The sequence below is a fragment of the Theropithecus gelada genome, chromosome 6 (assembly GCF_003255815.1).
Source record: "Theropithecus gelada isolate Dixy chromosome 6, Tgel_1.0, whole genome shotgun sequence".
Classification (NCBI taxonomy): domain Eukaryota; kingdom Metazoa; phylum Chordata; class Mammalia; order Primates; family Cercopithecidae; genus Theropithecus; species Theropithecus gelada.
This window is the reverse complement of record NC_037673.1, coordinates 1,249,228-1,276,446: the sequence shown is the minus strand read 5'-3', so window position 1 is coordinate 1,276,446 and position 27,219 is coordinate 1,249,228. Positions and strand designations below refer to the sequence as shown.

General features: G+C 56.3%; 1 protein-coding gene across 1 annotated transcript in view; it reads left to right on the top strand.

Moving 5' to 3' along the window:
* PLEKHG4B (pleckstrin homology and RhoGEF domain containing G4B) overlaps positions 1 to 18,129 on the top strand; it is an 83,445-nt gene extending 65,316 nt beyond the window's left edge. Inside the window, exons 12-20 of the mRNA XM_025387986.1 lie at positions 1,567 to 1,728; positions 2,475 to 3,286; positions 6,801 to 7,053; positions 8,415 to 8,504; positions 8,583 to 8,813; positions 9,561 to 9,731; positions 10,680 to 10,860; positions 17,541 to 17,672; positions 17,867 to 18,129. Coding sequence (XP_025243771.1) covers positions 1,567 to 1,728; positions 2,475 to 3,286; positions 6,801 to 7,053; positions 8,415 to 8,504; positions 8,583 to 8,813; positions 9,561 to 9,731; positions 10,680 to 10,860; positions 17,541 to 17,672; positions 17,867 to 18,129 — 2,295 coding nt within the window. The remainder of the gene's footprint in view (positions 1 to 1,566; positions 1,729 to 2,474; positions 3,287 to 6,800; positions 7,054 to 8,414; positions 8,505 to 8,582; positions 8,814 to 9,560; positions 9,732 to 10,679; positions 10,861 to 17,540; positions 17,673 to 17,866) is intronic.
* Positions 18,130 to 27,219: the final 9,090 nt, after the last annotated feature.

Sequence of the window (27,219 nt, the reverse complement as noted above, 5' to 3'; positions counted from 1 at the left end):
GCAAGCTGGGTCCCCGAGCCGTGTTCGCACTGATGGTTCTGGGCTCCTCCCCTCTCTGCTGTTAGAAGCGTCCCCATGTTGAACATCTCTGTGTCTCTGCTTCCTTCACAGCCCGTGGGTGTTGACTCTGGATACATTCCTAGGCTCGGATGGCTGGGTCAGGCCATTCGTCTTTGGAGGTTTCCGTGCACGGGCCGTGGCACTCCAGCCGCACCTGCCTCCTGCCGGCCACCCCGCGGGGAAATGGAGCCCCTCAGCAGTGTGCCCTCAGATTTTCTATGCTACAGCTGGACATTCTCTTCACACATTTATTATTTTTATTTCTGTAGTGAATTACTTGTTCATGCTTTAGACAGTTTTTCTAGGGTTGATCATCACTTCTGTCTGTGTTATACGGATCCTTCACGTTCCACTTGTTTTCCCAGTTTTTCATTTGTCCTCTAGCTTTGCTTATCTTTTAAACAACCCTTTCTACTCTAAGGTTATAGAATTATTAGTATAGTTCATCATAGAACCTTTACGACTTGAATTTTTGTATTTAAATCTTGAAACCAGTGACAGCCGATTTTCCTGCAAGGTTGGAGGCTGGGCTCTGGCTCTGCGCCACCCCCACTCGGCTCTGCCGATGCCGCACCTGCCCCTCACCTGGCAGCTCCAAGGCTCCACCCATGCTCCTAAGAATCAAGGTGCTGTGATTCTCTTCTTGACTCTGGCTCTGTTTAAAGACAGCGTACGCACTGTCTGTCTCTTCTCTGCTGCATGTCTGGGGTCATTGGGTACCTTTCTGATGGTTATGGATCCAGCCAGCTGTTCTCTTCTCCACAACAGGCCTCTCATCTCTGGGCATCTGACCCCCAGTCGCCCCTGGTGTTGCTGTTTAATGACAACATGAAGGGCTTACCTCTGACATTTCCACTGAGTCCAGCGGTAAACGCCTCCAAAATAAGAACCTTGGTCTTGTCACCAGGGTACGTAGCCACAGGCGCTCTGCCCAGCAGGGCTCAGCCGAGGGCGCCCCCGTCTTTCCCAGGCAGCCTCAAGGGGCCAAGCAGCCACTTGCATGAAGAATATTTCTGGAATATGTTTACCATATTAACCAGTTTCAAAGTGGAAAGTCCTGGGTCTATTGTTCAATGATTTTAATGTCCATTTCCAAACAATGAAAATAGCCTGGAGCTTGAGCCTCAGAGGCCTGTGACCACCTCTCATCAGTCGTGTCCATTCACGGGGGTTACGCAGCCAGGCCGTCAGCCCTGTGCAGTGTGTACTCAGGACAGGACCAAGACGCATCCCTCCCGGGGTCCTGCTAAATCCTAGAGTGTGACTCCTTCATGTGTTTAAATATAAATGTTCTTCCCCTGTGTAGATCAAATCACGGTTTGGAAAAGAACTAGAGAAATTCCTCGGTCCTTTGGTGCCTGCTCTTGAGAACGGGAGGCAGCGGCAGGCAGCACTGTGGGCCGTCTCAGCCTTGGTGTTGGTGGCTACATGCAGACCCCGCCCCCACCTGGAGACACGAACGTGGAAGCGCCAGGCTTGTACTGATAATGTGTTCCTTGGGTGCAGCAATCCTGCCAGAAAGGACTGCAGCTGGTGAAGGAGAACCCGCATCATACAGAGGAAACGGTCCAGGATTTCAGAAGGGGCCTGAGCGCCATGGTCAGCCAGGCTGAGTACAGGGAGGGAGAGCTGGCCAGGTGGACCCGCCCATCCGAGTTGTGCGAGACGGTAAGAGACCCAGCGGGTGTGCGTCCCAGGGATACCGGCTCCTTAGGCTGTGGGCATTTACGCCTCCCCACACAAGTTGGAGAGAGTGGGCCAGGCTCTGGGACAGAGGCCGGGCGCCTGCAATGGAGCCCCTGGCCACTGCACCCACAGCTCTCTGGAGAAGGCTCTGAGTTGACCTGTGAAGCATTCGATATTGTACCAAACAGACCAGCCAAACTCACACACACATTTCTCTGTGTGTTTAGTGGCTCAGTTACAAAATTCCACTGACTGCCCAAAACCCCAAACAAGTGCCGCAGCAGATTGCACGCCTGCAAGCTCCCCCGCGCCCGGGACCGCACGCCTGCAAGCTCCCCTGCGCCCGGGACCGCACGCCATTAGGAGCTCACCTGTCAAGACAGCATTTGAGGGGGTCATGGGGTGGCCAGAGCAGGGTAGAGCCATCTGCCCCGTCATGCCTCTCTCAGCTCACAGGATGTGGCACCTACACGGTGTCTTCACATGGTCCTAGGACATCCCCCATGGTGCCCTTTGGCATGGAGAACAGACCCCGTGGGGTCAGATACAGCCCACCTGCCCTTCGGTTGAACCCGGCCACAGCCCCCACTGGCTGGCGGGGCTGCCTCTCCCTCTGCTGTCTGGTCCCCTGGTCGCTGACTAGGCTGACCTGGGAATAGCAGTGCCTGAGCTGGCTCTGGGGCGGCCCCTCCTCCACTGCACTGAGCAGAGCCCTCCTTGTCCCACAGGCGAGCAGCTGGATGGGGCCCCTGGACCCGGAGGCTTATCCCTCCTCACCCGTGGCTGAGTGTTTGAGGAGCTGTCACCAGGAAGCTATCTCGGTGGCTGCAGAGGCCTTCCCCGGGGCAGGTGTGGCAGCGCTGAAGCCTCAAACCCTGGGGAGACTGTGGGCATCGCAGCAAGACCTGTGGCTGCAGTGCCCTCAGACCCGGCTCCAGCTGGAAGAAGCCCTTTCTGAGGCCGCCCCAGGCCCCAGCTTACCACCCCTTGCCCAGAGCCCCCCAAAGCATGAGTGTGCTCAGGAGGCCATGAGGAGGCCCCATAAGCCACCCTCAGTTCTCAGCACGGACACTGAGGATGGTGCCTGGGAACCTGGCCTCCCTGGACGAGCACTTCTGTGTGGACAGGACGGGGAGCCCCTGGGCCCAGGGCTGTGTGCTCCGTGGGACCCAGTGTCCCCCCTTGGGGGCCTTTCAGGGACAGCGGCCACCACGGCCCACCCGGAGGACAGCTCTGCCTGCTCCTCTGAGCCCACCCAGACCCCGGCCAGCCGCCCCAGGAAACATCCCCAGAAGAAAATGGTAAAGAAAATGCAAAGTTTCGAGATACCTCAGCCCGACAGTGGCCCCAGGGACTCCTGCCAGCCAGGCCATACCAGTGTCTTCAGCAAGGGCCTGGAGGTAACCAGCACTGTGGCCACAGAGAAGAAGCTCCTGCTGCAGCCGCAGGCCAGGAGCCACCCGGTCACTCGGAGCCGGAGTCTGTCCTCTCCCTCGGGGTTCCACCCTGCTGAGGAGGACGGGAAGCGGCAGGTGGGCAGGTAAGGTGAACATCCCCCTCCTCTCGTCCTAGCAGCCCTTGGGGATCTAGAAACCCAAAGCCATTTCGGCATTAAACTCTCTTCTGCAAAGTAGAAAGTAAATCCTCAGACATCCCTCTGGGTCCACCTGCCTGGTCCAAGAAGAAACACAATTTTAAACTAGATATGAGTTACCTGCCCCCATGTTCAGAAGGGACCACTGAAAACTGCCTGGATGGTGTGTGTTAACCCGCACACACTCACTCTCATGGTGAAGTAACCGTGTGACCAACTCTAGTTATTTTCAGCCCACTTACAGAAAATTACAGGCAGCAAATCAGCCCCCGACACCAAGAAGAGTTACCTTAAAAATGTGTTTTAGAAAGTCTCTAAGTGTTAGGGGTAAGAAGGTGCACCCGTGTATCCATTGCCTCACCGAAGAGGCCCCTTCTCACTTGTCGAGCCTGCAAAGGACGCATCCACTCACAGGTAAGGGTGGGCGCGCTCGGCCCCTGCCTAGGCCGGATGCCGTGTGAACCTCCATCTTCCGCCCATGTGGTGTGGCCGTGAGGGCTGGAGGTGGAGAATTTCAGGAGGTGCTTTGTCATTTGGTTGGCTTCTGCGTCTTGGGCCAACAATCTCCAACCTTTTTGGCACCAGGGACAGGTTTCATGGAAGACAATTTTTCCACAGACCGCAGGGGTTGGGGGGATGGTTTTGGGATGAAACTGCTGCACTTCAGCTCATCGGGCTTTAGATTCTCATAAGGAGCACGAAACCCAGACGCCTCCTGCGCACAGCAGCGTCTGTGCTCTTCCGAGACTCCACCGCCGCCGCTGATCTGACAGGAGGCGGCGCTCAGCTGGTAACTCGCTGCCTGCCGCTCACCTGCTGCTGGGCGGCCTGGTTCCCGACAGGCCGCAGACGGGCACCAGTCGGTGGCCCCGGGGGTTGGGGGCCTCTGCCTGAAGCTCCATAGAAAGGGTTTCCTCCTCATGCCCTGATCGCAGGTTTAATCTGAACGGAGAAGGCCACAGGACACTCTTCTGAAACACACCTTTAGGTGCCAAACCTCAGTCTTTACCTTGTTAAGGGTAAAACTCCAGGTAGAACCTGAAGCTCTGGTTTTTACCATTGGTGTGAGTGGTCCAGGGATATCTGCCGGCTGGGCCTGAGGACAGGCTGGCCCTTCCGAATCGGTAAGAGGAACGCCGAGCACTGTCCCTGAGTCTCAGCAGGTGGCTGCACTGACGATTCTGTCTCCGCTGAGCCCATGTTTCAGGTTTGGGAGGCGGCAGAACACAGGAGGGGGGGACCCCCGCCCACCCCTGTGTGATTTCCAGCTGTTGCTGCCTAGTGAGTACGTTGTCCATTTGGTCAAGACCATCCTCGTTCTGATTTTGTTTCTGCATATTTACTGAGGAGGCTTTTGTGTGGGTCACGACATCAGGCCTCGGCCTTCCCGCCTGTGCTGTGAGGGCCAGTTCCTGACCAGCCGGGAGGTGCTGTGTTCTCAGAAACAGTGAGAATCTGTCAAATCTGTGATGCAGGAGTGAAGGGGACAAGTTCTGCAGCTCTGCTGTGAATGGAATGTGCGTTCAGCAGCACGTCTGCCCACAGCTGTGCTTCCCATCATTAGCTGCTTTTAAGTTTTTCCAACTTAAAAAACAAGTAAATACAAATAATGGTAGAAAAATAATCTTCCAACTCCCATTGGTATCATTAGGATCGAGTTATTTAAGAAGGTTGGGGGTAAGATGCTATCGAGTAGAGCAGAAAAGCCGCGTACCTCACTATTTATTAGGGAGGGTCCCCGGGTCACCAGTGGCCCTTTGCAAGTGCAGTTGATGGGTGGTCAGAGCTGCAGAGCTGTGGGACACGCCAGACCCCACCCCAGCAGAACCCAGAGAACCTTCTCCCGGGGAGTCCCACAGCCCAGGCCAGGCTTTGGCATTCACGCTGCCGGAGTGTGGGCCCTGCCCTCCAGGCTCAGTTGCCGAGAGCGACCAGGTGGCCACACTCCAGCCAGCTCATGAAACCGAGCCACCAGCCTAAGTGTCCTGCCTTTGTTTACGGTGAATGTAAAAGTGTTTTTGGATGCTTAGCATGTTTTTAATGGTTAAAAAAAAGAAAGAAAAATACACAAAAGAATAGCACCTGATTTGGGAAGCCCAGTTTGGGCCTCTGTGATCTCAGCACCGCAGTTTTGCATGCAAGGAACCACCCGGCCAAGCTGACCACACCGGCCAGCCCACCTCTCCACTCTCTCAGGGCAACACGAGTGGGTCCTCCGGGTCCTGCCAGCCCTGGGGATACAGAGGTGGTGAGACTCCGGGCAGCCGCGGAGGAGCCCACATCTCCCGCAGACGTGTGTTGTCGGGAAGGGTTCTCCGAAGACTCAGCAGTGCATCGGAGGCTCACCCCTCACGGGAGCAGTGCCCCTACAAAGCCTGCTCAGCGGTCCCTCCGCAGGACCCTCGTTCAAAGCGGGGAGACCCCAGCCGAGGGTGGGGCAGGGGGTGCCACGGACGACCATCCCTGGGGCCTAGCCTGCTGTTGTCCACCTCTGGGCCGTCCTGCACCCCCAGCCTTGCTCTCCGGCTGCTGCGGCCCCCGAGTCCCCCTGAAGCTGCTGCGTAAGGTGCTGAGCCCCTTGGGTCGGGAGTGACTGCCGCGGAAGCCGACTCTCAGGAAAATCTCCTGGTCGGTCAGCAGTGGGCGTGGATCCGAAAGCTGTTTTCTCACGAAATCTCCACCACAGCCTTCCTTGCAGAGGCGCTGCTACTGGAAGTGTTTGAGTCATGTTACCGCTAGAATCGAACCGGCTGGAACGAGAAACGTTACGTTCAGAGTTTCAGTTAGGGAGCCTGGGAATCTCTTTCTTGGTTTCCAAGGGGATCTTTCCTCTGAAACATATGGAAATGTTTCACGTGACAAGCTTCTTTTTGAAATATTGTCCTTATCTTTTCAAGTTACCGTGTATCAGGGGAGCAGCTCCAGGTAACAGGGAGAGAATGAGCGGGGGTGCAGGTGAGTCACTCCCTGCTGAGGACGTGCGGTCGGCTGGAAGGTTTTTGTTTTTTTTTTTTTTTGAGACAGAGTCTCGCTCTGTTGCCAGGCTGGAGTGCAGTGGCTCGGTCTCGCCTCACTGCAACCTCCACCTCCTGGGTTCAAGTGATTCTCCTGCCTCAGCTTCCCAAGTAGCTGGGACTACAGGTGCGTGCCACCTCCCCCAGCTAATTTTTGTATTTTTAGTAGAGACGATGTTTCACCATGTTGGCCAGGCTGTCTCTATCTCTTGACCTCGGGATCCACCCACCTCAGTCTCCCAAAGTGCTGGAATTACAGGCGTGAGCCACCACGCCCGGCCAGAAGTTTCTTTATTGTGAATCCCACATGTGCCCATGTGCCTCCGGTCCACGTGTGACCGTGCTCGTGTCTCCGGGTCTCCATGTGTTTCTGTCTCAGGTATGAATTGCTTTTAATAACGTGTCCGTGGGGGGCCATGTGCCCCCGGGATCTCTGTGTCTTCCAGCAGCCGACTGAGGCACATCATGGCCGAAATGATCGCCACGGAGAGGGAGTACGTCCGGTGCTTAGGATACGTCATCGACAACTATTTTCCGGAAATGGAGAGAATGGACCTGCCCCAGGGCCTTCGAGGGAAGCACCACGTTATTTTCGGCAACTTGGAGAAGCTCCACAACTTCCACCAGCAGCACTTCCTCTGGGAGCTGGAGCGCTGCCGGCACTGCCCCTTGGCCGTGGGCCGCAGTTTCCTGAGACACGTGAGTGCAGGCCGTGGCGTGGACGACGGGTGACGTGGCGGGCGAAGCCGGTGTCAGGGAGGCGGGGCCTACAGCGCCCACGTGTCAGGCGGTTGGAGTAGCTTCAGCCTAGGCCTGGGAGCTGGTCCTGACGGGATGATTAGACCAGCCGACAAACAGACGCCCCACATGGATAACCTGTGGGTCTCCAGTGCCCAGTGCTTTGCAGGTGGTGTGACCAACTGCCTCCCTGCTGCCCCTGGAGGCGGGGGCTCCGCGGACACCATCACACCCGTTCCGCCAGCAGCCTGCTCCTTTACCACTTCCGGCTGATAGGCCAGAAGCAGTTCCCAGAATCACCTTCTGGGGAGGGGCCAGGCCTCACCTCTTCGCAGGCCCCCTGCCCCTGGGTGCCCCGTTACCTGCCAGAGGGACCAGCCTGTCCCGATGGGACGTGTGTCCCAGACCATTGAGCACAAATTACCACAACGAAAACAGCCGTGGACAAAAGAAGCTCATGTTCCATCTTTTCAGTGTTCTTTCTTTTTTTTTTTCCTTCGATATGGAGTCTCACTCTGTTGCCCAGGCTGGAGTGCTGTGGCACAATCACAGCTCAGGGCAGCCTCCGCCTCCCGCGTTCAAGTGATTCTCCTGCCTCAGCCTCTTTAGTAACTGAGACTACAGGTGCACGCCACCGGGCCTGGCTAATTTTTGTATTTTTAGTAGAGACGGGGTTTCACCGTGCTGGCCAGGCTGGTCTTGAACTCCAGACCTTGTGATCTGCCCGCCTCGGCCTCCCAAAGTGCTAGGATTACAGGCGTGAGCCACCATGCCTGGCCTCAGCATTTTCTTAAAAGGTGCTTTTAGACATAAAGTACAGATTCATATTGACCATAATTGTGGCAATTTTAAATGTCTTGACAGCTTTAGCTCTTGGCCTTTGACCAAATCATTCCACTGCCCCCCATGCCCTCCCAGGCCCACTGCCAGCTGTGTCCTCTTTCCCCCTCAACCCCCTGGAGTCTGTGTTTTAAAGACAAATTACAGAATTCTCAGCATTGAGGTTGCAGCTGGTAGACTGGTCACCTCTGGGGCCCCCTTGCTGGGGACACTGCGATAGTCTGTAATGAAGGGCTGAGTCTCCCTTTCACCTGGTCATGGTATGAACCGCACCTGGAGGGTCTTGGGACGGGAGCAGGTCCAAGTCTGACCCGGGCTGTAAGAGCCTGCCGTCTCCGGGCCTGTCACTCCCAAGTCTGACCCGGGCTGTAAGAGCCTGCCGTCTCCGGGCCTGTCACCCCCAAGTCTGACCCGGGCTGTAAGAGCCTGCCGTCTCTGGGCCTGTCACCCCCACAGCCAAGCAGTGGCCTCTGCTTTTCCAGGAAGAGCAGTTTGGGATGTACGTGGTCTACAGCAAGAACAAGCCGCAGTCGGACGCCCTGCTCAGCAGCCACGGCAACGCCTTCTTCAAGGTCATCCCCTCAGCCCACCCCCGCAGCTGCGCGGCCCTCAGCCAGGCCGGAGCTGACCCTCTCCCCCGGCCCTTGCAGGACAAGCAGCGGGAGCTGGGTGACAAGATGGACCTGGCCTCCTACCTGCTGCGGCCCGTGCAGCGCGTGGCCAAGTACAAGCTGCTGCTCCAGGACCTGCTCAAGGAGGCCAGCCGCGGCCCGGCCCAGGGGCAGGAGCTGGGTGAGCTCCGAGCCGCCGAGGTCGTGGTCTGCTTCCAGCTGCGCCACGGCAATGACCTGCTGGCCATGGACGCCATCCGCGGCTGTGACGTAAGTGCCCCAGGTGCTGGCAGCTCAGGCTAGCTGGGGGAATTGGAGGCCGCTGGTGAGAAAGTCTTGGCCCAGCAGCATCATTTTCTTGGTGATGTGCTGGCAGATTTGCCCCGGAGAAGCCCTTCAAAGCACAGCCTTCTGAAGGCTGCAGTGGAGGCCACTGGGAGGAGGGTCTTACCTGTCTGGGCAATGGCAGGGAGCAGCAAGGCTTGAGGCCCGTGGAGCCCCGGGGTTTGACAATGGCTGGCAGATGTTGGCTGCAGTTGCACAGGACATGCAAAGCAGGCTCTGAGTGACTGGGAGTCTGCTTACCTGGGCTGCATTGAAAACAGGTGGATGTGGGCACTGCACCCCAGCCCTCTGTGGGAAGGCACTAGGGTCAAGCCCCGATTCCACGGGTGTTGGGGCCCGAGATGGGCCTGCCTTCTCCAGCCGATGTGAGGCCCCACCCTCCACGCCCTGCTTTGCCACTGGGGTGTTGCCCATCCCAGGCCCGGGGACACGGCAGCCTGCCGGAGTGGAGCCGGCACCCCCACACACCAGCCATTTCCCAGCTCACCCATGGCCTTTGGGGCATCTGGGGTTGGGGGCAGCCGGGGCAGCCTTCACTACACTGAGCTGCACAACCCCCACGGCAGGGTCTGGCGAGACCCACACGGCCGGGCGCAGGCAGCAGTGTGTGCGTGAGCGGCCGTGGGCCCGTGTGAATGAGCCAAGGCCAGCCCCTTGGCTGTTCCTCTGCAGGTGAATTTGAAGGAACAGGGGCAGCTGAAATGCCAAGATGAGTTTATCGTTTGCTGCGGGAGGAAGAAGTATCTGAGGCACGTGTTCCTCTTTGAAGACCTCATCCTGTTCAGCAAGACCCAGAAGGTGGAGGGCGGCCACGACGTCTACCTGTACAAGCAGTCTTTCAAGGTAGCACCCGCCTGGTCCGATCGGGCGCAGGCTGAGCCAGGCCCTCCCAGGGGGTCTCGGACCCTGTCTCACCTGAGGCGAGCAGAGGAACTGGGAGGGAGTGAAGCTGGGAGGAGCCGAACTGCGATGTTTTGATTTCTGTGGTTCTTGGGTAAATTCTTGAAAACGTTAGCCCTCGGAAATTGGCAAGGAGACGTGTGTCTTCTCCAGTCCCATGTCCAGTCCAAGGGCTGAGAAACAAGTGTCTTCTCAGTCAGAAACTGCATTGTAGATTCTGTACAGAGGTGAACACGGGACGGGCCTTCCCCTGGCTCTGGGAGGTGCACAGAGAGGGTGAACACGGGACGGGCCTTCCCCCGGCTCTGGGAGGTACACAGAGAGGGTGAGCACGGGCACGGGCCTTCCCCCGGCTCTGGGAGGTACACAGAGAGGGTGAGCACGGGCACGGGCCTTCCCCCGGCTCTCGGAGGTACACAGAGAGGGTGAACACGGGCACGGGCCTTCGCCCGGCTCTGGGAGGTGCACAGAGAGGGTGAACACGGGCACGGGCCTTCGCCTGGCTCTGGGAGGTGCACAGAGAGGGCGTCGCTGACGCACCATGGGGGGCAGGTTCCCGATTGTGACTCGGCTGTGCTGAGGGAGGCCAGGTCCCTCCCTTCTTGACAGAGGCCATGAGGGTGCATGGGCTCACACACAAGCAGCCTCCCATACTCGTGCATAGCCTTGCACACTCATGGGCAGCTGTCCTGCACACGCACTCTCTCTTGCACGCTCACAGGCAGCCTCACACAGTAGTGAGCAGTGAGGTTTTGCCCACCCTGACGCATCCCACACATTTGTCATTTGGTGTCTGGGTGACGTGACCGCCAGCCCTGAGGAATTGGGATAGCCAGTCGTTCAGAGATCTGTGTTCCTGATGGTGCTGCCACGGGTGTTTGCTGACTGCAGATGGCCGAGATCGGGATGACAGAGAACGTCGGGGACAGTGGCTCGAGGTTTGAGATTTGGTTTCGCAGGCGGCGGAAATCTCAGGACACCTACATTCTCCAAGCAAGCTCGGCAGAGGTCAAGCGTGCGTGGACCGATGTGATAGGGAGGATCCTGTGGAGGCAGGCGCTGAAGAGCAGAGGTGGGAAGATGGGGGCCACAGGGCCTGCCCGGCTCAGGGGCACAGCTAGGGGCAGGGGTCGGGGCTGGGGTGAGAGCTGGGGGCTGAGTCCAGGGGCCGGGGGGCCAGGGGGCCGGGGGCCAGGGCTGGGACTGGGGCTAGGGCTGGGGTTGGGGACTGAGTCCAGGGGCTGGGGGCTGTGACTGGGGTGGGGGCTGGAGACTGAGTCCAGGGGTGGGAGGCCAAGGCTAGGAGTGGGGCGGGAGCGGAGGCGTGGGTTGGGAGCTGGGCTATCGACCTTAGTGCTGAGATTCAGGCGGTATGATTAAATATTGAGTTCACTTGAGCACTCTGGGGATGGCCACCTGGGAGGACACAGACTTCAAAGGGATGGGGTCATTGCCCCGAAGTGGGGAGGTTTACGGGCCGTTTGTATAGGCACAGTCTGGGGAAATGTAACAGGATCACATCATTTTCTATACAGGGCTGGGGCACAGTTACAGCAATTCGACTGACTACAGGCAGCATTTCTTTTTTGGTAGGGGTGAGGGTATATTTTGCATTCCACATTAGGGACGGAATAGTCAAGGGTCTTCTGTCTCAGGACTGTCTGGTCTGAGCCAGGAACAGGGAGGCAAGGAAATCTCTAACAAAAGGTCAGAAATTAAGGGGCTGAGCTCTGTGACTCGATCTCCAAAGTCAGCCTCCCTAAGGGTCTAATCACTCTGAGGATCCTCCAGTAGCCGGACCGTCCATTTTCTTCCTCATGGGCACCCAAGAGGCCCACCCTGTCTGGGGCACCTGGGGGCCCTCGGTCAGCACTTTACGAGAAACTTCTTGGATCGGACCTGTTGGCACTCACACACGTGTCTCTCATGTCCACAAGCGAACGTAAACAAGACACTGTGGCCACCCCAGAGAGGGTCCCCCGCAGCTCTGGCTCCAGATTTAACCCTCTGGTTGACTTCCTGCCCCTGCCCTGCTGGTCTGGCCCCCATGGCCCTGGGAGGCTGAGCTCATGGTCATGAGAGGGCCCTCCCCAGAGAACTCATGCCCCACCCTGAGACCCCTCCCCCAGGCCTCCTCCCTCCTCCCTCAGTGTCCACCCTCGTTTGCTCCCCCGTCCCCTGACTTCGTCACTGGGTGTGCCTCTCTGTGCTTATTCCTCCAGCCTGGCGGCTGCAAACACCACCTTCACAGGGACCACCCCCCACCCCAGACCTTCTCCCACACTGAGCTCCAACTCCAGGGCCTGCCCCAGCACCTCACAGATAGCCAAAGCCACTGTAAACCCAGCTGTCCACCTCTACCCTACAAGCCCACCTGGCAGCTCTGGCCTCTCAGACCTAAGAAACCGAGGCACCCAAGCTACAGACACAACCAGGGATCCTGCACGCCCACACCCCGCCTGAGCCTTGACGCCCTCCAGGTGCAGCCACCGCCTCCCCACCAGCCCCCAAAACTCTTCGGAGCCAGCTCTGTCGGGCACAGGAAGCCCCATGGCGTCCCCGCCAGCTCCCCCTCCTGCCCCAGCCTCCTGGCTACTCCACACCCCGTGGCAGCAGCTACTTGGTCAGAGGCCTCATCTCCAAGATGCCACCATCCTGAAGAGCCTGCCTGGCCTTTTTCCTTCCTTTGTAACCCACTGGTCCTGCTTCCTGTTTGGGGTCTGCCTGACTGTGGTGCACAAAGCCTCCCTGGGGTCGATCTGTCCATTTCAACCCCTCCTGTGTTCCAAGCACCGGAAGCCTGCAGGAAATAGGCCCTGCCAGCCTTGAATAATCAGATTCAGAAAATAGAACTAAGCTGATTCAAGCACAAAGCATGGGAATGGCCACCCCAGAATGCAGACTCCAAAGGGACGGGGTCCGTGCTCCCGAGTGGGGAAGCTGAGGCTTCACTTACAGAGGCAGAAACGGCTGCAGCCAACTTAACAGCAACTCGATTAGTCCAGGTGCTACATTCTGTGAGGAGGAGGCACGTTCTGAGAGATTCTTATCTCTGGTGCCTCCCGGTCATCCCTGACCACTTACCGGAAAAAGCAAAAGTTGCATCTGATGCTCCGCGACTCAGGGCATTGCCGGGCTCCTCTCAGGGTTCAGAATATCTTACAGTTCCCACAGCGTCGAGTTCAAGTTATTTAGTTTCACAGCCCTCCTCAACAGGGTCGGGGGGCAGCTGAGCACAGGGTATGCACACAGGACTCTGCCTGGCCTGGGGATGTGCGGTGTGGCCCACAGAGCTGTTCAGGCTCTGCAGGTACAGCTGGGTTGCCTGGAAAGTGGAACCTAATGCTTCTCAGGTGTGTCGAGGACCTGGCACGCCCTCCCCATCACCTCGTTGGTCACTTGAGCCCTCTCTTGACTTCTCCAGTTTTGCCAGGGATTTACCAAATTAGTCTTCCCAGAAAACAGAAATTTGGTTTAATGGATTATCTACACACTTATTTTCTATTTAATTAATTCCTACTCTTTGTTATTTTCTTGTGTCTACCTTTTTTAGTGTTTCATTTGCTTTTCCTTTTTTTTTTTTTTTTTTTGGAGACAGAGTCTCGCTCTGTCGCCCAGGCTGGAGTGCAGTGGCCGGATCTCAGCTCACTGCAAGCTCCGCTCCCTTTCTACCTAATTGCTTGAGGTGGATGCTTAGATCATTGATTTTAGCCTTTGTTTTGTTCTTGTTTTTGTGTAGTATTTTAGACTACAGACTTTCCTCTAAGCTTTAGCTGCATCCCACAAGTTTGTATATGTCATATATTTATTAACAGTCAGTTCAGTATATTTTCTAACTTCCACTTTAATTTCTTCTTGGACGACTCATGGGTTATTTAGAAATGCATTACCTAATTTCCAAGATTTTCTAGTTAACTTTGTGATACCAGTTTTGAGTATAAGACCGCTTTGGTCAAATAATACACACTAGAGTTTGTTATCCGTGGAAGGTATCCAAGTGACCGGTGGCGAACCTGTACAGGTCTGCCGCAACCTCAAATCTTGTCTCCTCGGAAGAAAGAATTTGACTGAGGGACATAAGGCAGAAAAAGAGACTGAGGCAAGTTTCAGAGCAGGAATGGAAGTTCATTTGAAAAGGCTTTAGAGCGGGAGAAGAAGAAAATCGCACTTGGAAGAGACCCAAGTGGGCGCTGAGATCGAGGGCCCCGTTTATCCTTATCCTAGGACTTCCCGCGCCGGCCCGTTTCCCGTGATTCTCCCCTTAGGCTGGGCTGCCTGCATGCGCAGTGTGGGCCTTTCCCTTGGGATGTGAGGATACCCTGATACTCCATGTACTTAGGAAGTTGTACGCATCCCCGTCTGAGGCTTTCTTCCCTTTTCTGTGGGGGGACGTGAGGACGCCCCGTGTGCTTAGGAAGTTGTACGCATCCCCGTCTGAGGCTTTCTTCCCTTGTCTGGTGGGGCGCCCCCAAAAGGTGACATTCTACCATTTTGTCTCTTAATGCACAAAGTTGGTTCTCCTGGCACCTGCCTTCAGTTAACACTTGAGTGCAGCAGGTGTGGACCATCAGGAAATGCCCTCTCCCTGGCACTGGCTGCCAAGGTACCCGTTTTAGAGAGGCAGTGTGGTATATGCCAGGCCACCACCCGACATTCCCAGTGGGTGGGGAGCCCTCTCCTGCCCCGCTCATGCCTGTCTAGCCACCTGTGACAGCTTCGGTTATTTGAAAAGTTGGATGTCCCAGCATTTTGGTAAATTTTCCACGTGAAGAGAAAGTGTGCTTTGTAGTTGTTATTGCAGAGTTCTGATCACGTTTTGAAAATTGTGGTGTTCAGATTTGTTATATCCTTATTGGCTTTTTGGCTGCCTATCACTAGGAAAAGTGTGTTAAAATCTCCCATGATGATGTAGATTTGAATCTGTCTAGTTTTCTTTTTGTTCTGTCAATTTTTGCTTTCTATGTTTTGGAGCTAAATTATTAAGTGCATAGTAATATAGAATTGCTATATCTTCCTAGAAACAGAGCCTCTTTTATGATAATGAAATGCATCTCTTTATTTTTAGGAATGCCTTTTGCCTTAGATCTACAGCTGTCCCTCTGTGTCCATGGGGATGGGTTCCAGGACTCCCCCACGGATACGCAAATCTGCAGTTGGTCCAGTCGCTGATATAAAATAGCACAGTAGTTGCACATAACCTACACACATGCTCCTATATACTGCAAATCATCTGTACATTACTTATAATCCATAGTACAATGAAAATGCTTATAAATAGCTGTTATATTGGGTTTTTGTTTGTATTTTTAACTTTTGTTGTAATTGCTTTTGGTTCCAATAGTTTTGATCCTTGGTGGAATCTGTGGATCTGGAACCCACAGATGCAGAAGGCCGACTGTGCTTCCTGTTAATGTAGCTATTCCAGTTTCCTTTTGCAAAGTCGTGTTTACACAACACATACGTGTCCATCTTACTTGGAACTTTCGGCGTTCTTATGTTTGAGATACGTCTCTTGTAAAAGGCATATGTTTGATTTCACTTTTATCTCTTTATCTAGTTTGACTGTCCTTGTCTTTACATTGGAGTAGTGTGTTTACATTTAATGCAATGTGGGCATAAATCTAGAGTATCTTACTCTTTGTTTTCTACCTGTTTGGTGAGAACAGGGAAGTGAGAGAGGAGGGGAAGGCCATGGAGGGTGACTGATGGGCAGGTCCTTGCACACACCGTCTGGAAGACAGGCACACCCAGGCACTGTCCCACATGCTGAGGGACCCCCACATGCTGAGGGACCCCCACATGCTGAGGGACCCCCACATGCTGAGGGGCCTGGGTGTTTCTCTGCCAACTCCTGTCCCTCATCGTTGAGGTTCCTCCTGGGGTGTGAACCACCTGACCCTTCTGTCCCGTCCACAGGAAGTGGGGGAACACCCCCCAGGCAGAGAGACCTGGGCAGCCACCGCCATGAATGAGAGCAGTCTGGCTGCCCCCAGGCCAGCTGTGCTCTGATGGCCAAGGATGGCGGTCCTTGCCTGTGTCCCAGCGTGGGGTTAGTTCTGGAACATTCGATCACTTCTGCTCTGCTCTCTGTGCTCCACCTGGAACTCCGACTACACGTGTGGCCTTTTTACACGTTGCTATGTTTCTCACGTGATTTCTGTGTTTCGATCACGTCTTCCCTGCGTTTATTTGATGGGTTTCAGTTTCCTTTTGACACTCTCTGTCCTGTGATGTACTTCCGGCCACATGAATCCTGGTTACCTCCACGGCCTGAGACATCCAAACCTTTATCTCGCGGATGTTTAATCATCTGGGGTTTTCCTCACCCTTTCCTCATTTTGTCCTTTCTCCTGGCATGCCTGATAATTTTTTTATTAAGTAGTAGATATGATGTAGGAAATGTGCAAGGTCATCTGAGGCCCAGGCTGGTGTCTTCACCTCCAGAGGATTTATTTTTGTGGGAAGAGCAGGGGTGGGTCATCTGAACGCACTCAGGGGAGGGGCTGCATGAAGTCCGCCTCAGACCTTTGGGCAGCTGGTCCAGCTTCTGTTTGTCCCACTCCTGGCAAAGTCCATGCTCCCTTTCCAGGTCCCCACTGAATGTCTGGGAGTTTCCCAGGCCCTTCCTCCCTGGCAATCCTCAAATTCCAGGTTTTATCTCCCTACCCTGCACGTTGTCCGAAGCTCTCAGCCTCCAAGCTCCAAGCTCATCGGCCACCAGCAGTGCCCTGAGGGGTTAGAAAGGTGTCAGGTGTCCAGTGGTCTGTGAGCTCCGCATCTGCCCAGGATGTTAGCCCTTTGAGGCTGGATTGCCTTGTCACGTCCAAAACACCTTCAAAACATGTGTCCAGCTTTTCTGGTTGTTCTTCGCTGCAGGCTTGGATGTAAGGTATCCAGGCAATCCCACTGCGGCCAGAGGAGGAAGCTGTCCCACCTCCACGCGCACAGCTCTAACCCTAAAACAGCGCTTCGGAGTCGGGGAAGAGCAGCGTCCTGTTCGCTGCCCAACTCCAAGCCCTGCGTCCTGGGCAGCCACACTCGGCCCCTTCCCTGCAAGAGGGGACACTCACTCTCGATTAACCAGCTTTGCACGTTACCTGTTGGTGAAGGTGATCAGTAACTCTGTGCCTGCAGCACACACACACTACACGTCTTCCCGTTCTCCCAAGACCTCTGGAAATAATTCTTACTATAATATTCTTCAGCATATGCATTAGGACTACATAAATGTAATTATGTTTTCTATCCTCATATATTTACTTACAATTAATATCATCTTTTTTCTTTGCTTAATTTGACCAAGAATAAATTCATTCCCAAACTCTCACCTTATGCTTAGCTCACCTCTCAATATTCAAACTCCTAGAAACCTGTCACTTTTGTCTTTCCCATGAACACAGCTCCCAGGCCTTTGACCCCTGCTCTAATTGGGACCTGCTGTGGGGCCCTCTCCCGCTTACCAGCAGACAGGGACCCTTCCTCACCCCCAGGTTGGACACGCCGTTTCCAAGGCCTCATGGCTTCCTTATTCTTGGTTACTGCCTTGGGCTCCCTGGGAGAGATCTCTATGAGGCCGAAAACTGGAACGGGAAGCCTCAGCATCCTGGACCCCCATGCCTCTTGGGAGGCAGGGTGGGTAGGCTCTGTACACCCTCCTGGTTTGGGCTGAGGGCATTAGGGGTACTGGGCATCTTTGGGGTGGCGTTAGCCCCCGAGTTGCTTTGGAAACTGTCATACTTTCTTCTGTCTTAGAACTCAGAATCCAAGAAATGGCATCCATGGGGATAGGCAACCAGCCATTCATGGACGTCAAGCCCAGCGACCAGGCCCCCAAATGTACAGTGATAAGCGACCGGGCCCGCAACAGCACCATCAAGGGCACAGGTACGGTGGCCTCAGCCCCACCCTCACTCGCCCTGCAGAGCGCACTGGGCCTGTGGCTGACACGGTGGGTTGGACGGGCATGACTGCAGGGGCACAGCCTGGTCGGCCTTTCGGACGGCTCTGATCCCGTTTCTGAACCTGGGCTGCACTTCTGGAGAGGAAGCCAGCCTGACCTGCTTTCTGTCCCTTTCCAGAGTCACAAATGAGAGGGCCCACCGCGGTGTCCTCCTCTGACCAGGCCACCCCCTTCAAGCGACCACACTCCACCATCTCGGACAGCAGCACCTCCTCTTCCAGCAGCCGGTCCTCCTCCGTCCTGGGGTCGCTGGGCCTGCTTGTGTCCTCCAGCCCAGCCCACAGCCCCTGGTCATCTGACATCAGAGCCTGCATCGAGGAAGGCGAGCCGGAGACGGGCACCCAGGCTGCAGTGCGTGAGGGCGCTCCTGCTGTGTTGTAAGCCGCGCACGCCAGGCCTGACGACCATGGGGGTGGCGATGCCCGTCGCATAGCTAGAACGATACGTAGGGAGCAGCATGCCAGGCCTGACGACTGTGGGAGGGGCGGTGCCCATCGCGTAGCTAGAACGATACGTAGGGAGCAGCGTGCCAGGCCTGACGACTGTGGGAGGGGCGGTGCCCATCGCGTAGCTAGAACAATACGTAGGGAGCAGCATGCCAGGCCTGACCACTGTGGGGGTGGCGGTGCCCATCGCGTAGCTAGAACGATACGTAGGGAGCAGCATGCCAGGCCTGACGACTGTGGGGGTGGCGGTGCCCATCGCGTAGCTAGAACGATACGTAGAGAGCAGCACGCCAGGCCTGACGACCATGGGTGTGGCGGTGCCCATCGCGTAGCTAGAACGATACGTAGAGAGCAGCACGCCAAGCCTGACCACTGTGGGGGTGGCGGTGCCCATCGCGTAGCTAGAACGATACGTAGAGAGCAGCATGCCAGGCCTGACCACTGTGGGAGGGGCGATGCCCGTCGCATAGCTAGAACGATACGTAGAGAGCAGCATGCCAGGCCTGACGACTGTGGGAGGGGCGATGCCCATCGCGTAGCTAGAACGATACGTAGGGAGCAGCATGCCAGGCCTGACGACCATGGGGGTGGCGGTGCCCATCGCGTAGCTAGAACGATACGTAGAGAGCAGCATGCCAAGCCTGACCACTGTGGGGGTGGCGGTGCCCATCGTGTAGCTAGAACGATACGTAGAGAGCAGCATGCCAGGCCTGACCACTGTGGGGGTGGCGGTGCCCATCGCGTAGCTAGAACGATACGTAGAGAGCAGCATGCCAGGCCTGACCACTGTGGGGGTGGCGGTGCCCATCGCGTAGCTAGAACGATACGTAGAGAGCAGCATGCCAGGCCTGACCACTGTGGGAGGGGTGGTGCCCATCGCGTAGCTGGAACGATACGTAGGGAGCAGCATGCCAGGCCTGACCACTGTGGGAGGGGCGATGCCCATCACGTAGCTAGAACGATACGTAGGGAGCAGCATGCCAGGCCTGACCACTGTGGGGGTGGTGGTGCCCATCGTGTGGCTGGAACAATCCAGAGGGAGCAACACAGCAGGTGTCCAGGTATTTCCCAGGATTTTAGACACTCCCTAACATTTTCAAACAAATTTAAAATGTTGTCTTATTTGAAAAACAAGCCTTCCACTTCCACCCAAGACAACATCATAGGAAACAGACCTAAAACAAGACAAAAAACGGACTAAACCTGAAACAAAAGATGTCAAGACACAAGACATTTGGCAGCAAAGGACCATGATCCCTGAGAGACAGGAAAACGGGAGGTGAGCCTGGTGGGGGCCTCAGACCTCCCTCCGCCTTGAGAGTTCGCAGGCCTCCGTGCAGGGAGGGGCCCAGGAAGAGCCCAGCAGCCTCCGTGAGTTGAAGAGACCAAGTCAGCAGGACTTTGCAGGTCGGAGTGCAGAGAGAGGTGCCTGCATGGGGAAGGACTCACCAGATCAGCCCCTCCAGCAGCCGGTGTGGTGCTGCCATTCTCACACTCCGACAGGGAGGCTACCAAGGCTGGGAGAGACCTTTGAAAAGACCAGAGATCCATTTCTGGTACTCGTGGGCTGGGGACAGGACCCTCTTCCACCAGCCAGACTGGGAAAACTCGCGATCTGTGAGCATTAGGTGGAGTTCTCAGAAAATCTTGTCTCAGGAGTGGGGATAATTAGCCCTAGACTGAGCCCTGCTCCTCACCCACCTACAAAATCATAAAAGCAAGACCTGAAATGATCAGACCGTTCCCAGATAATTCACTCCATCCCAGAACAAAGCTCCAGACGATCTATAGGTTACCAAAGTGTCCGCACCCTGCAAGGTAAACTCTCAGTGCCTGACCTCCGAGTGCCAGGCGTGCAGAGGAGCAGCCAAGCGCAAACACGTCAAGGAGAGTCGCCCGGCAAAGGCAACCACCCGGAGCCGGCATCAGTGCTAGAGTCACAGAACTCAAACTGTGGCTGAAACCGCAGCCCAGACGTCCAGAAAGTTAAGAAATAACGAGGAAGAGATTAAGAAGACCCAGACCGACCTTACAGGGATGAGCAACTACAATATTGACGGTGAAAACTACGCTGGATGGGGTAACAGATTGGATTTCACAGAAGAGACCATGAGGCACCTTGAAGACGCATCAGTAGAAGCTATTTGCATTAGTCGGGCCTCCAGAGAGATGGAACCAGTAGGAGATAGATGATGATAGATAGATAGATAGACAGACAGACAGACTGACAGATGAGAGGGGCCTTAGGGGCATTGGCTGACACAATTTTGGCAGGTCAAGAGCCCCACAATAGGCCACCCACAAGCTGGAGACCCAAGGAAGCTGCTAGTGTAGCCCAGTCCAAGTCCTGAAGCCTCAGAGCCAGGGAAGCCAATGGTGTAATTCTCAGTCAGAGGCCAAAGGCCTGAGAACCTGGGGGCCACTGGTGTAAATCTGGAGTCCCATAGACCCAGTGAACTCCAAACACAAGAGATGTGAGTGCACATCATAATCCAATTGCATAAAACCAGTGACAAACAGAAAATACTAAAAGCAGTCAGAGGACAAGGGCATGTTCTGTTGGAAGGCACAAAGCTGATGAGGATGGCTAACTCCTCAGAAGCAGCACGGGTGAGAGACAGTGGAATGTACTAAGGAGAAAACTGTCAAATTCACATTCCGTACCTGACAAAATCTTTCCAAAACAATGGTGACATAAAGACATTTTCATACACACAGAAGCTAACATAATTTTGTCACCAGCAGACCTGCACTACAAGAAACGTTAAAGGATGTGCTTCAGGGAAAAGAAGAATGAAGAGCATGTGCACCATTCAAAATTTTCCTCTTGTTATTTAAATCCCTTTAATCCATCTCCCATTTGCCCCAAGAAATGAGCGCTGGCAGTGAGCTGCAGTTTTTGTTTGTTTGTTTCTAAACGGGAAATGGGTTAAAAGATGAGTGGCTTGGCTGGGTGCGGTGGCTCATGTCTCTAATCCCAGCACTTTGGGAGACTGAGGCCGGAGGATCACTTGAGCCCAGGAATTGGGGATCATCCTGGGAAACATGGCAAGACTGCACCTCTATTAAAAATAAATAAAGTTAACTGACTGTTTAAACACAAATATTAACGTATCTGCAGTTTGTACTATACGTATAGGTGAACTGTGTGACCACAGTGGCCTGAAGGCTGGGAGACGTTGGATGTGATATGTGAAGTGAGGTGGTATCACTTGAAGGTAGATCGTGGTAAGCTAAAGATGTACTTACAAACCCTTGAAACAACCACTAACAAAGAATTACAGCTTAATAGACTAACAGAGGAGATAAAATGGAATTTTTAAAAGTCCAGTCCAAAAATATGTAGAGAAAGAGGGAAAGGGAAGAATGGACTTGGGGGTGACACAGAAAACAAGTGGCGAGACTAAAGCAGCAGCGGCCGTCGCAGCAAATGGGGGCGCAGGATGTGAGTCACAGACAGGCCTGCTCTCTGGATTGGTGACTGCATGAGTCACTTCACAGGTCTGTTCTGTGTCCAGAGTTGTCAAACTGCATGATTTAAAGATGTGCAGTGGATCGTATGTCACTTAAATCCCAACAAAGCAGTACTTTTTTAAAGTACAATCAAGCACACAGCACTTCCCCGGGGAGGCAGGGGCTGTGCCCACAGAAGTCGGTTACCTCTGCGTCCTGAGTGTGGACAGCCACCATCACACAGCCCCAGAGGCTGCCCAGGCTCTAGCCTCACTCTGGCACTGCCAGGGACAGGTGCCCTCAGGAACCCAAATGCCATTGCCCCCGTGAAAGCCACTTTGAGAGTGCTGCCTCAAATCAGAAGGCATCTATGCCTGGTCAGAGGCTGTGGACGAGGAGGCTGCTGGGGGCCCAGGTGTGCAGGGGGCAGGGCCCAGGTGCAGGGGCACAGTTTATGCCTGTGGCCAACCCACTGGGGAGCTGGGGATACGCCCAGTCCAGCAGGGCCAGCAGGAGTGACTGCACCATCCTGAACATGTCCTTGGGCCTCCCAGGACCTTCGTGCCTCCCATCTGGGCTGGCACAAGCCTCCAGTCAAAAGATGGGTCTCTCTCTTTCCTGACAGCACGGAGCCTGGATGTGGGAATGGAGCCACAGCAGCCCCACGGGAGCCCCACGGGAGCCTCACGGCCCATCGGGCTGTGGGATGCATCCCCACGGCCGGGACCCCGCAGCCTGCGGCTTGGTCTGGGCAGATGCAGAGGCCACCCTGCAGGGCTGAGGTGCCTGTGGGGAAGGAGGTGCCAGCCCTGGGAGGCCATCTTGCTCCTGCTTTTTATTTCACCCACGGGGCTCGTTGGCCTCATTTTCTGTTTTTTGAGTTTCACGTGCACAGCCAAACCATCCTGGAGCCAGCCCCGGTGGGAAACGGAGGCTTCCTGCTGCCAGAAGAGGCCCACCGAGTTACGTCCACACCAGCTGGACCTGGGCACCTCTCTCTCTGGCCTTCTGTCCACACTGGGGTTTGGCTCCGATTTCCAGAAGGCAGGGTTAGGAAACACCTGTTTCCAGGCAGCATGATGCTTCTGTCTGAATCAGGCCTCATGGGCTTCACCAACAGACACGAAGGTTTCATTTAGATGGAGAACACGCGTTCTCATTTCTCCGGAGTCCCGGGCCCATGAGCTAAAGCAGGTGCTGAGAAGGAGAGGTGGCCACTGTGTCCCTCAGGGTCACTCGCCCGGCCACATGAGGCCATTTCCACTCAGCACTGCAGGTGCTGGGAGCTGAGGGCCCCACAGGGGACGTGGGAGACAGCCCCAGTGCGTCCCCATCCACAGTGACACCAGCCTGGAGTCATCGCCGAGCACATGGAGGGACAGCCCTGGAGCCCTGGCCTGACCCAGCTTCTCCCTGAGTCGCTTCCTGATGCCTCCCCAGCCCTGCCCAGGAGGGGTTTGTGGCCACAGCCCCACAGCGGCCCCCTCGCCTCGACTGCCATTGCCTCCTTCCAAGCTGCTTGAGCAGTCCTGGGCGGTGAGCTCCAGGGCTCCCACCGATGCCTCAGCACCAGGAACCCCTAGGGCGGGTGTGGATCCGGGAGGGTGTGAGGATCCCCGCCCCGGCCCACACCTCAGCACTGGGAGCTGGGAAGGTGTGTGATTTCCTCCCCCACCTCAGTACTGGGAACCCCCTAGAAGGTGTGGGGTGGGTCCCACTATCCTGAGTGCTCAGGGCTGGTGGTCAGTGAGGTGGTTTCTAAACCAAGTCCTGGGAGGAGCCGTCCTGGGACTCTGCTGTGGACAAGGCTGGGACTCCCACAGTGAGCTCTAGCCCTCCCCGGGACCCTCCCACGGCCCCAGGGTGCCAGCCTTCGGATTGGCCCCATTCGTGGGCGGGTCTACAGGGCTCCCCAGTGCCCAGCAAGAGTGGTTTTACATTCAGAGGCAAGAAAGGGGCACCAGCATCTGCCCCAGACACAACCGGGCAGGTACAGAGGTCATCACCTCGGGGACAGCAGGAGGCAACTCAGGAGAGGCTGGTAAGACAGGACCGCATCCCTGCCACTTTCCAGAGAAGGTCTCTCTTGTCAGGTGTCCTGAGGGCTGTGGGTTCAGCTGGGTCTGCGTCCATCCCCGGTTCTGGGGAGACACCCAGGCCCCTCCTGGGTGGCAGCAGCAGTGGAGGTTTGGGTTTTGAGGGAGCCCTGAGAAGCTGGGGGAGCAGGCCTTAAAGCACGGCACGCCCTGGAGAGTCCACGTCCCCAGACCCCTCGCGCCAACACCATTCCAGCCAACGGTTTCTTCCCTGTGGTCAGAACAAACCCCCCAAGCCTCCGGCCTCAGGCTGGTTTTCCCAACAGGCAAAATGCTCCTTGCATAAGGAAAGACCTTTCCTGGCTGACCCTAAAGTAGCCGAGGGGACCTCACATCGCCTGGCCTGCCACCACCACCAGGCTGCCTGACCAGCTCACCACCTTGTTCCAGATGCGTCTGAAGCGACGCTTGCCTGGCCCCACCCCATCAGACGTCTGCTGGGCAGCCTCACTCCCCATCCTGCCTGTAGCTCCCAATGGTCTCAAGCCCCACCGCCCCGGTAACCAAGTGTACCCAGAGGGCTGGCAGGGTCACACGGTGGCAGGGGGCCCATGGTCCCAGGGTGGTCGTCTTCCCAGGAGGCCCGCCTGGCAGGTCAGAGGGCAGCAGGAGGCCACCCCATCTCCCCGGGTTCCCTCGAGCATTCCTCTGTCAGGAGCGGCTCCCCCGGCACCCGCCCTGCTCTCAGGAGCCCCCTGCCAGGTGCTCTGACCACAGGAAACAGGAGCCCTCAGGGCCACTGCCAGAGGACGGATTCTGCTGCCAACCAGAGGTCCTGGGGCTGGCGGCGCTGGTGTGCCTGCCCTGGGCCTTCAGCAGCCCCCATAAGGAGAAAGCTCTGGCCTCCCGTTCAGACAAGGCTCCGTGCTGGGGACACCCCTCTCCCAAGGTCACCCACACGGGGGCTTTGTTACTCACGCCTCCCAGACTGCTTGCTGTGTCAGAGTTTTCACACCTGCCCGATGTCCTGGCGGGGCTCACGACCCTGCAGGGAGATCGTGACCCACCCTGAGACCCAGGAGAAGAAAACAGCCAGGGCCCAGGCTGCTCCCACCATCCCTGGGGGATCGGCACCTTGGCTGAGCCTGAACTGTCCACCTGGGGCATAGGTCCCAGATTTAATTACAAAACGATGGGTGAATGTGGGTTCTGTGTGCCTGTGACATAGAGAGACTGTTTTCCACACCGCCTGTGAAATGACGCAAGAGCTTTTGTGTCACACGTGTAGCTGCTACAAGACTGACGCTCTTGTTCCAGATCGGAGCAGCAGACAGAACTGGCACGTTTTAGGGTCCAAACCCTCTTGCCCACAGAAGGCGCCTGACACCGGCTGGGTGGTGCGGCCCCCGAGGCCACGCAGGGTCCGGCTGGGACCTGGAGCTCCCCTCAAGCTGCAGCTCCGCCCTGCACCACAAGGTGGCCTCGCAGAGGAGCCGCCCGAGCTTTGGAGCGGAGGCAGGTGCAGCGAAGCTCTGGGTCCTGCCGGGCCGCACCGTGTGTGTGAGGTCTCAGAGGCCTTGCTGGGTGCCAGGCCACGTCTGTGCTGTCACCGCTTTGAGGGGGCAGAGGGTCCTGGGGAGAGGCCTGTGCGATGTGAGTAACAGCCGTTTTTCTTTTGACAGCTGGGGTGGAGGTGGGTCCTCCAGGGAAAGCCTGGTCCTCGAGAGCCAGACTTGTGCACGGGCCTGGAAATGAAGCTCTCAGGCAGGGGCTGTTCACACCGACGGCCAGCACTGCTGCCCGGGGCCTGCAGTCACCCGTAATGGGCCCTGCCCCCTAGGCCTGGCCTCTGCTTCCCTCCTGGATGGTTCCTCTACCCCTGGTCCAGCAGGGACCCAGCACTGCCTGCCAGCTGTAGACCCCCATGCTCCTGCAGCCTGGAACTCTCCTGTCCTCCAGAGGTCATGGGTGACCCAGGGTGGGAACACCAGACCCCCCTGCTCCGTGTCCACCACCCATGGCTGGGCTCAGAGTGTCTCAGAGCCCGGGTGAGCCATCCTAGGACCAGCGTACCCATGACCTTTCAGACCAGCGAAGGCCAGTGGGCGCGATGGTCCAGGCATGTCCCCAAAGCAGGTCTGGCCATCTCTGCACAGAACTGGAATCTCGGTTCATTTTGGTTATAGCAGGTCCCGTGTAGTTAGCAGGACAGCACTTGACTTAGGTCTGAGTCGTGGCATTTCCTGTAAGGAGCCCAGAGCCGTGGCCCCAGGTTGGGACGGCGGCGCCAGAGCTGGGCCTGAGACTGATCCAACCTGTGCTGCTGGAATGGGAACCCCAAGAGGACCACCCCTCTCCAACAGAAGGGAAAACAGTAAGAGAGAGGGAGGCTGCAGGGCCCCAGACCTTGGCCAACCTTCCCAGCCATGGTCTCCGCCCTCCAAAACCCAGAGGCCCCGCAGCAACACCAGGGTGTTGGGCCACACAGAGCCCGAGTACGTAAAGGAAGGTTCTGGAAACCACTTTTCAGAACCCAAAAGGTGTCTGGGAAATGGTGTTACCTGCTGCTGTTGTAAACTGTTTACTTTGTATCAATAATGAATTGTTAACAATTTTAATTAGAAAAATCAATGGAACATGTTTTTCTACTTGTCTTGGAAAGGAGCTGTGTGTCTGGGGAAACCTCCTGCACACCTCCTGAGGGGAGCCCCAGGGCCCACATCGGCCGGCTGACGGTGGCCACCCCGAAGGGTGGGGTTGGGGCCTACCCACCTCTTCACACACTCGTCCACCTGCCGGACAGTGCCTGGGCCCCACCACGGAGCACAGTCTCTTCCGCATGGGTCACCTCCCAGGGAGAGGCACTGCTCAGGCTCAGGGAACAAATCGGGGAGGGTCAGACAGGGAGGCTGGTGGGGGACCCATGACCAGCACCCTCCAGGTTTGCTCAGCAGCCTTCCCCTCCCACTGCCATTTCTGTCTCTTTCTGTCTCCCCCTTTCTGTCTCTCTCTCTCAGTCTCTGTCTCTGCCTGCCAGTCTCTCTCTCTCCTAGACTCTTGTCTCTCCCTCTCTGTCTCTCAGGCTGTCTCTTTCTGTTTCCCTTTTTCTTTCCATCTCCCTCTCTGTCCCTCTCCCTCTCAGTTTCTGTCCCTTTGTCTCTGTCTCCACTCGCTTCTGTCAGTCTTCCTCAGCCTCTGTCTCTCATGGCTGTGACCCTCCAAAGCCCGCAGACATGTGGTGCCCTGCAGCGATGTGTGCAGCGATGTGTGCAGTGAGGTGTGCAGTGAGGTGTGCAGCGCTGATGTGTGCAGCGATGTGTGCTGACCCTGCCCCAAGTGGCAGTGTCACAGGGAGAGGTGAGTGCAGGCACCCAACAGCCATCCAACACAGTCAGTGCTGGGAGTGAACCATCAGGCACTGCCCCAAACAGGCAGCGCTCACAGGTGTATCCCATTCCCTGCAGCATTCCCTGCCACGAAGGTCGCAGGGTTGCAGACAGGACACTGCAGCTCAGAGACAGCTGGGGGCTCATCTA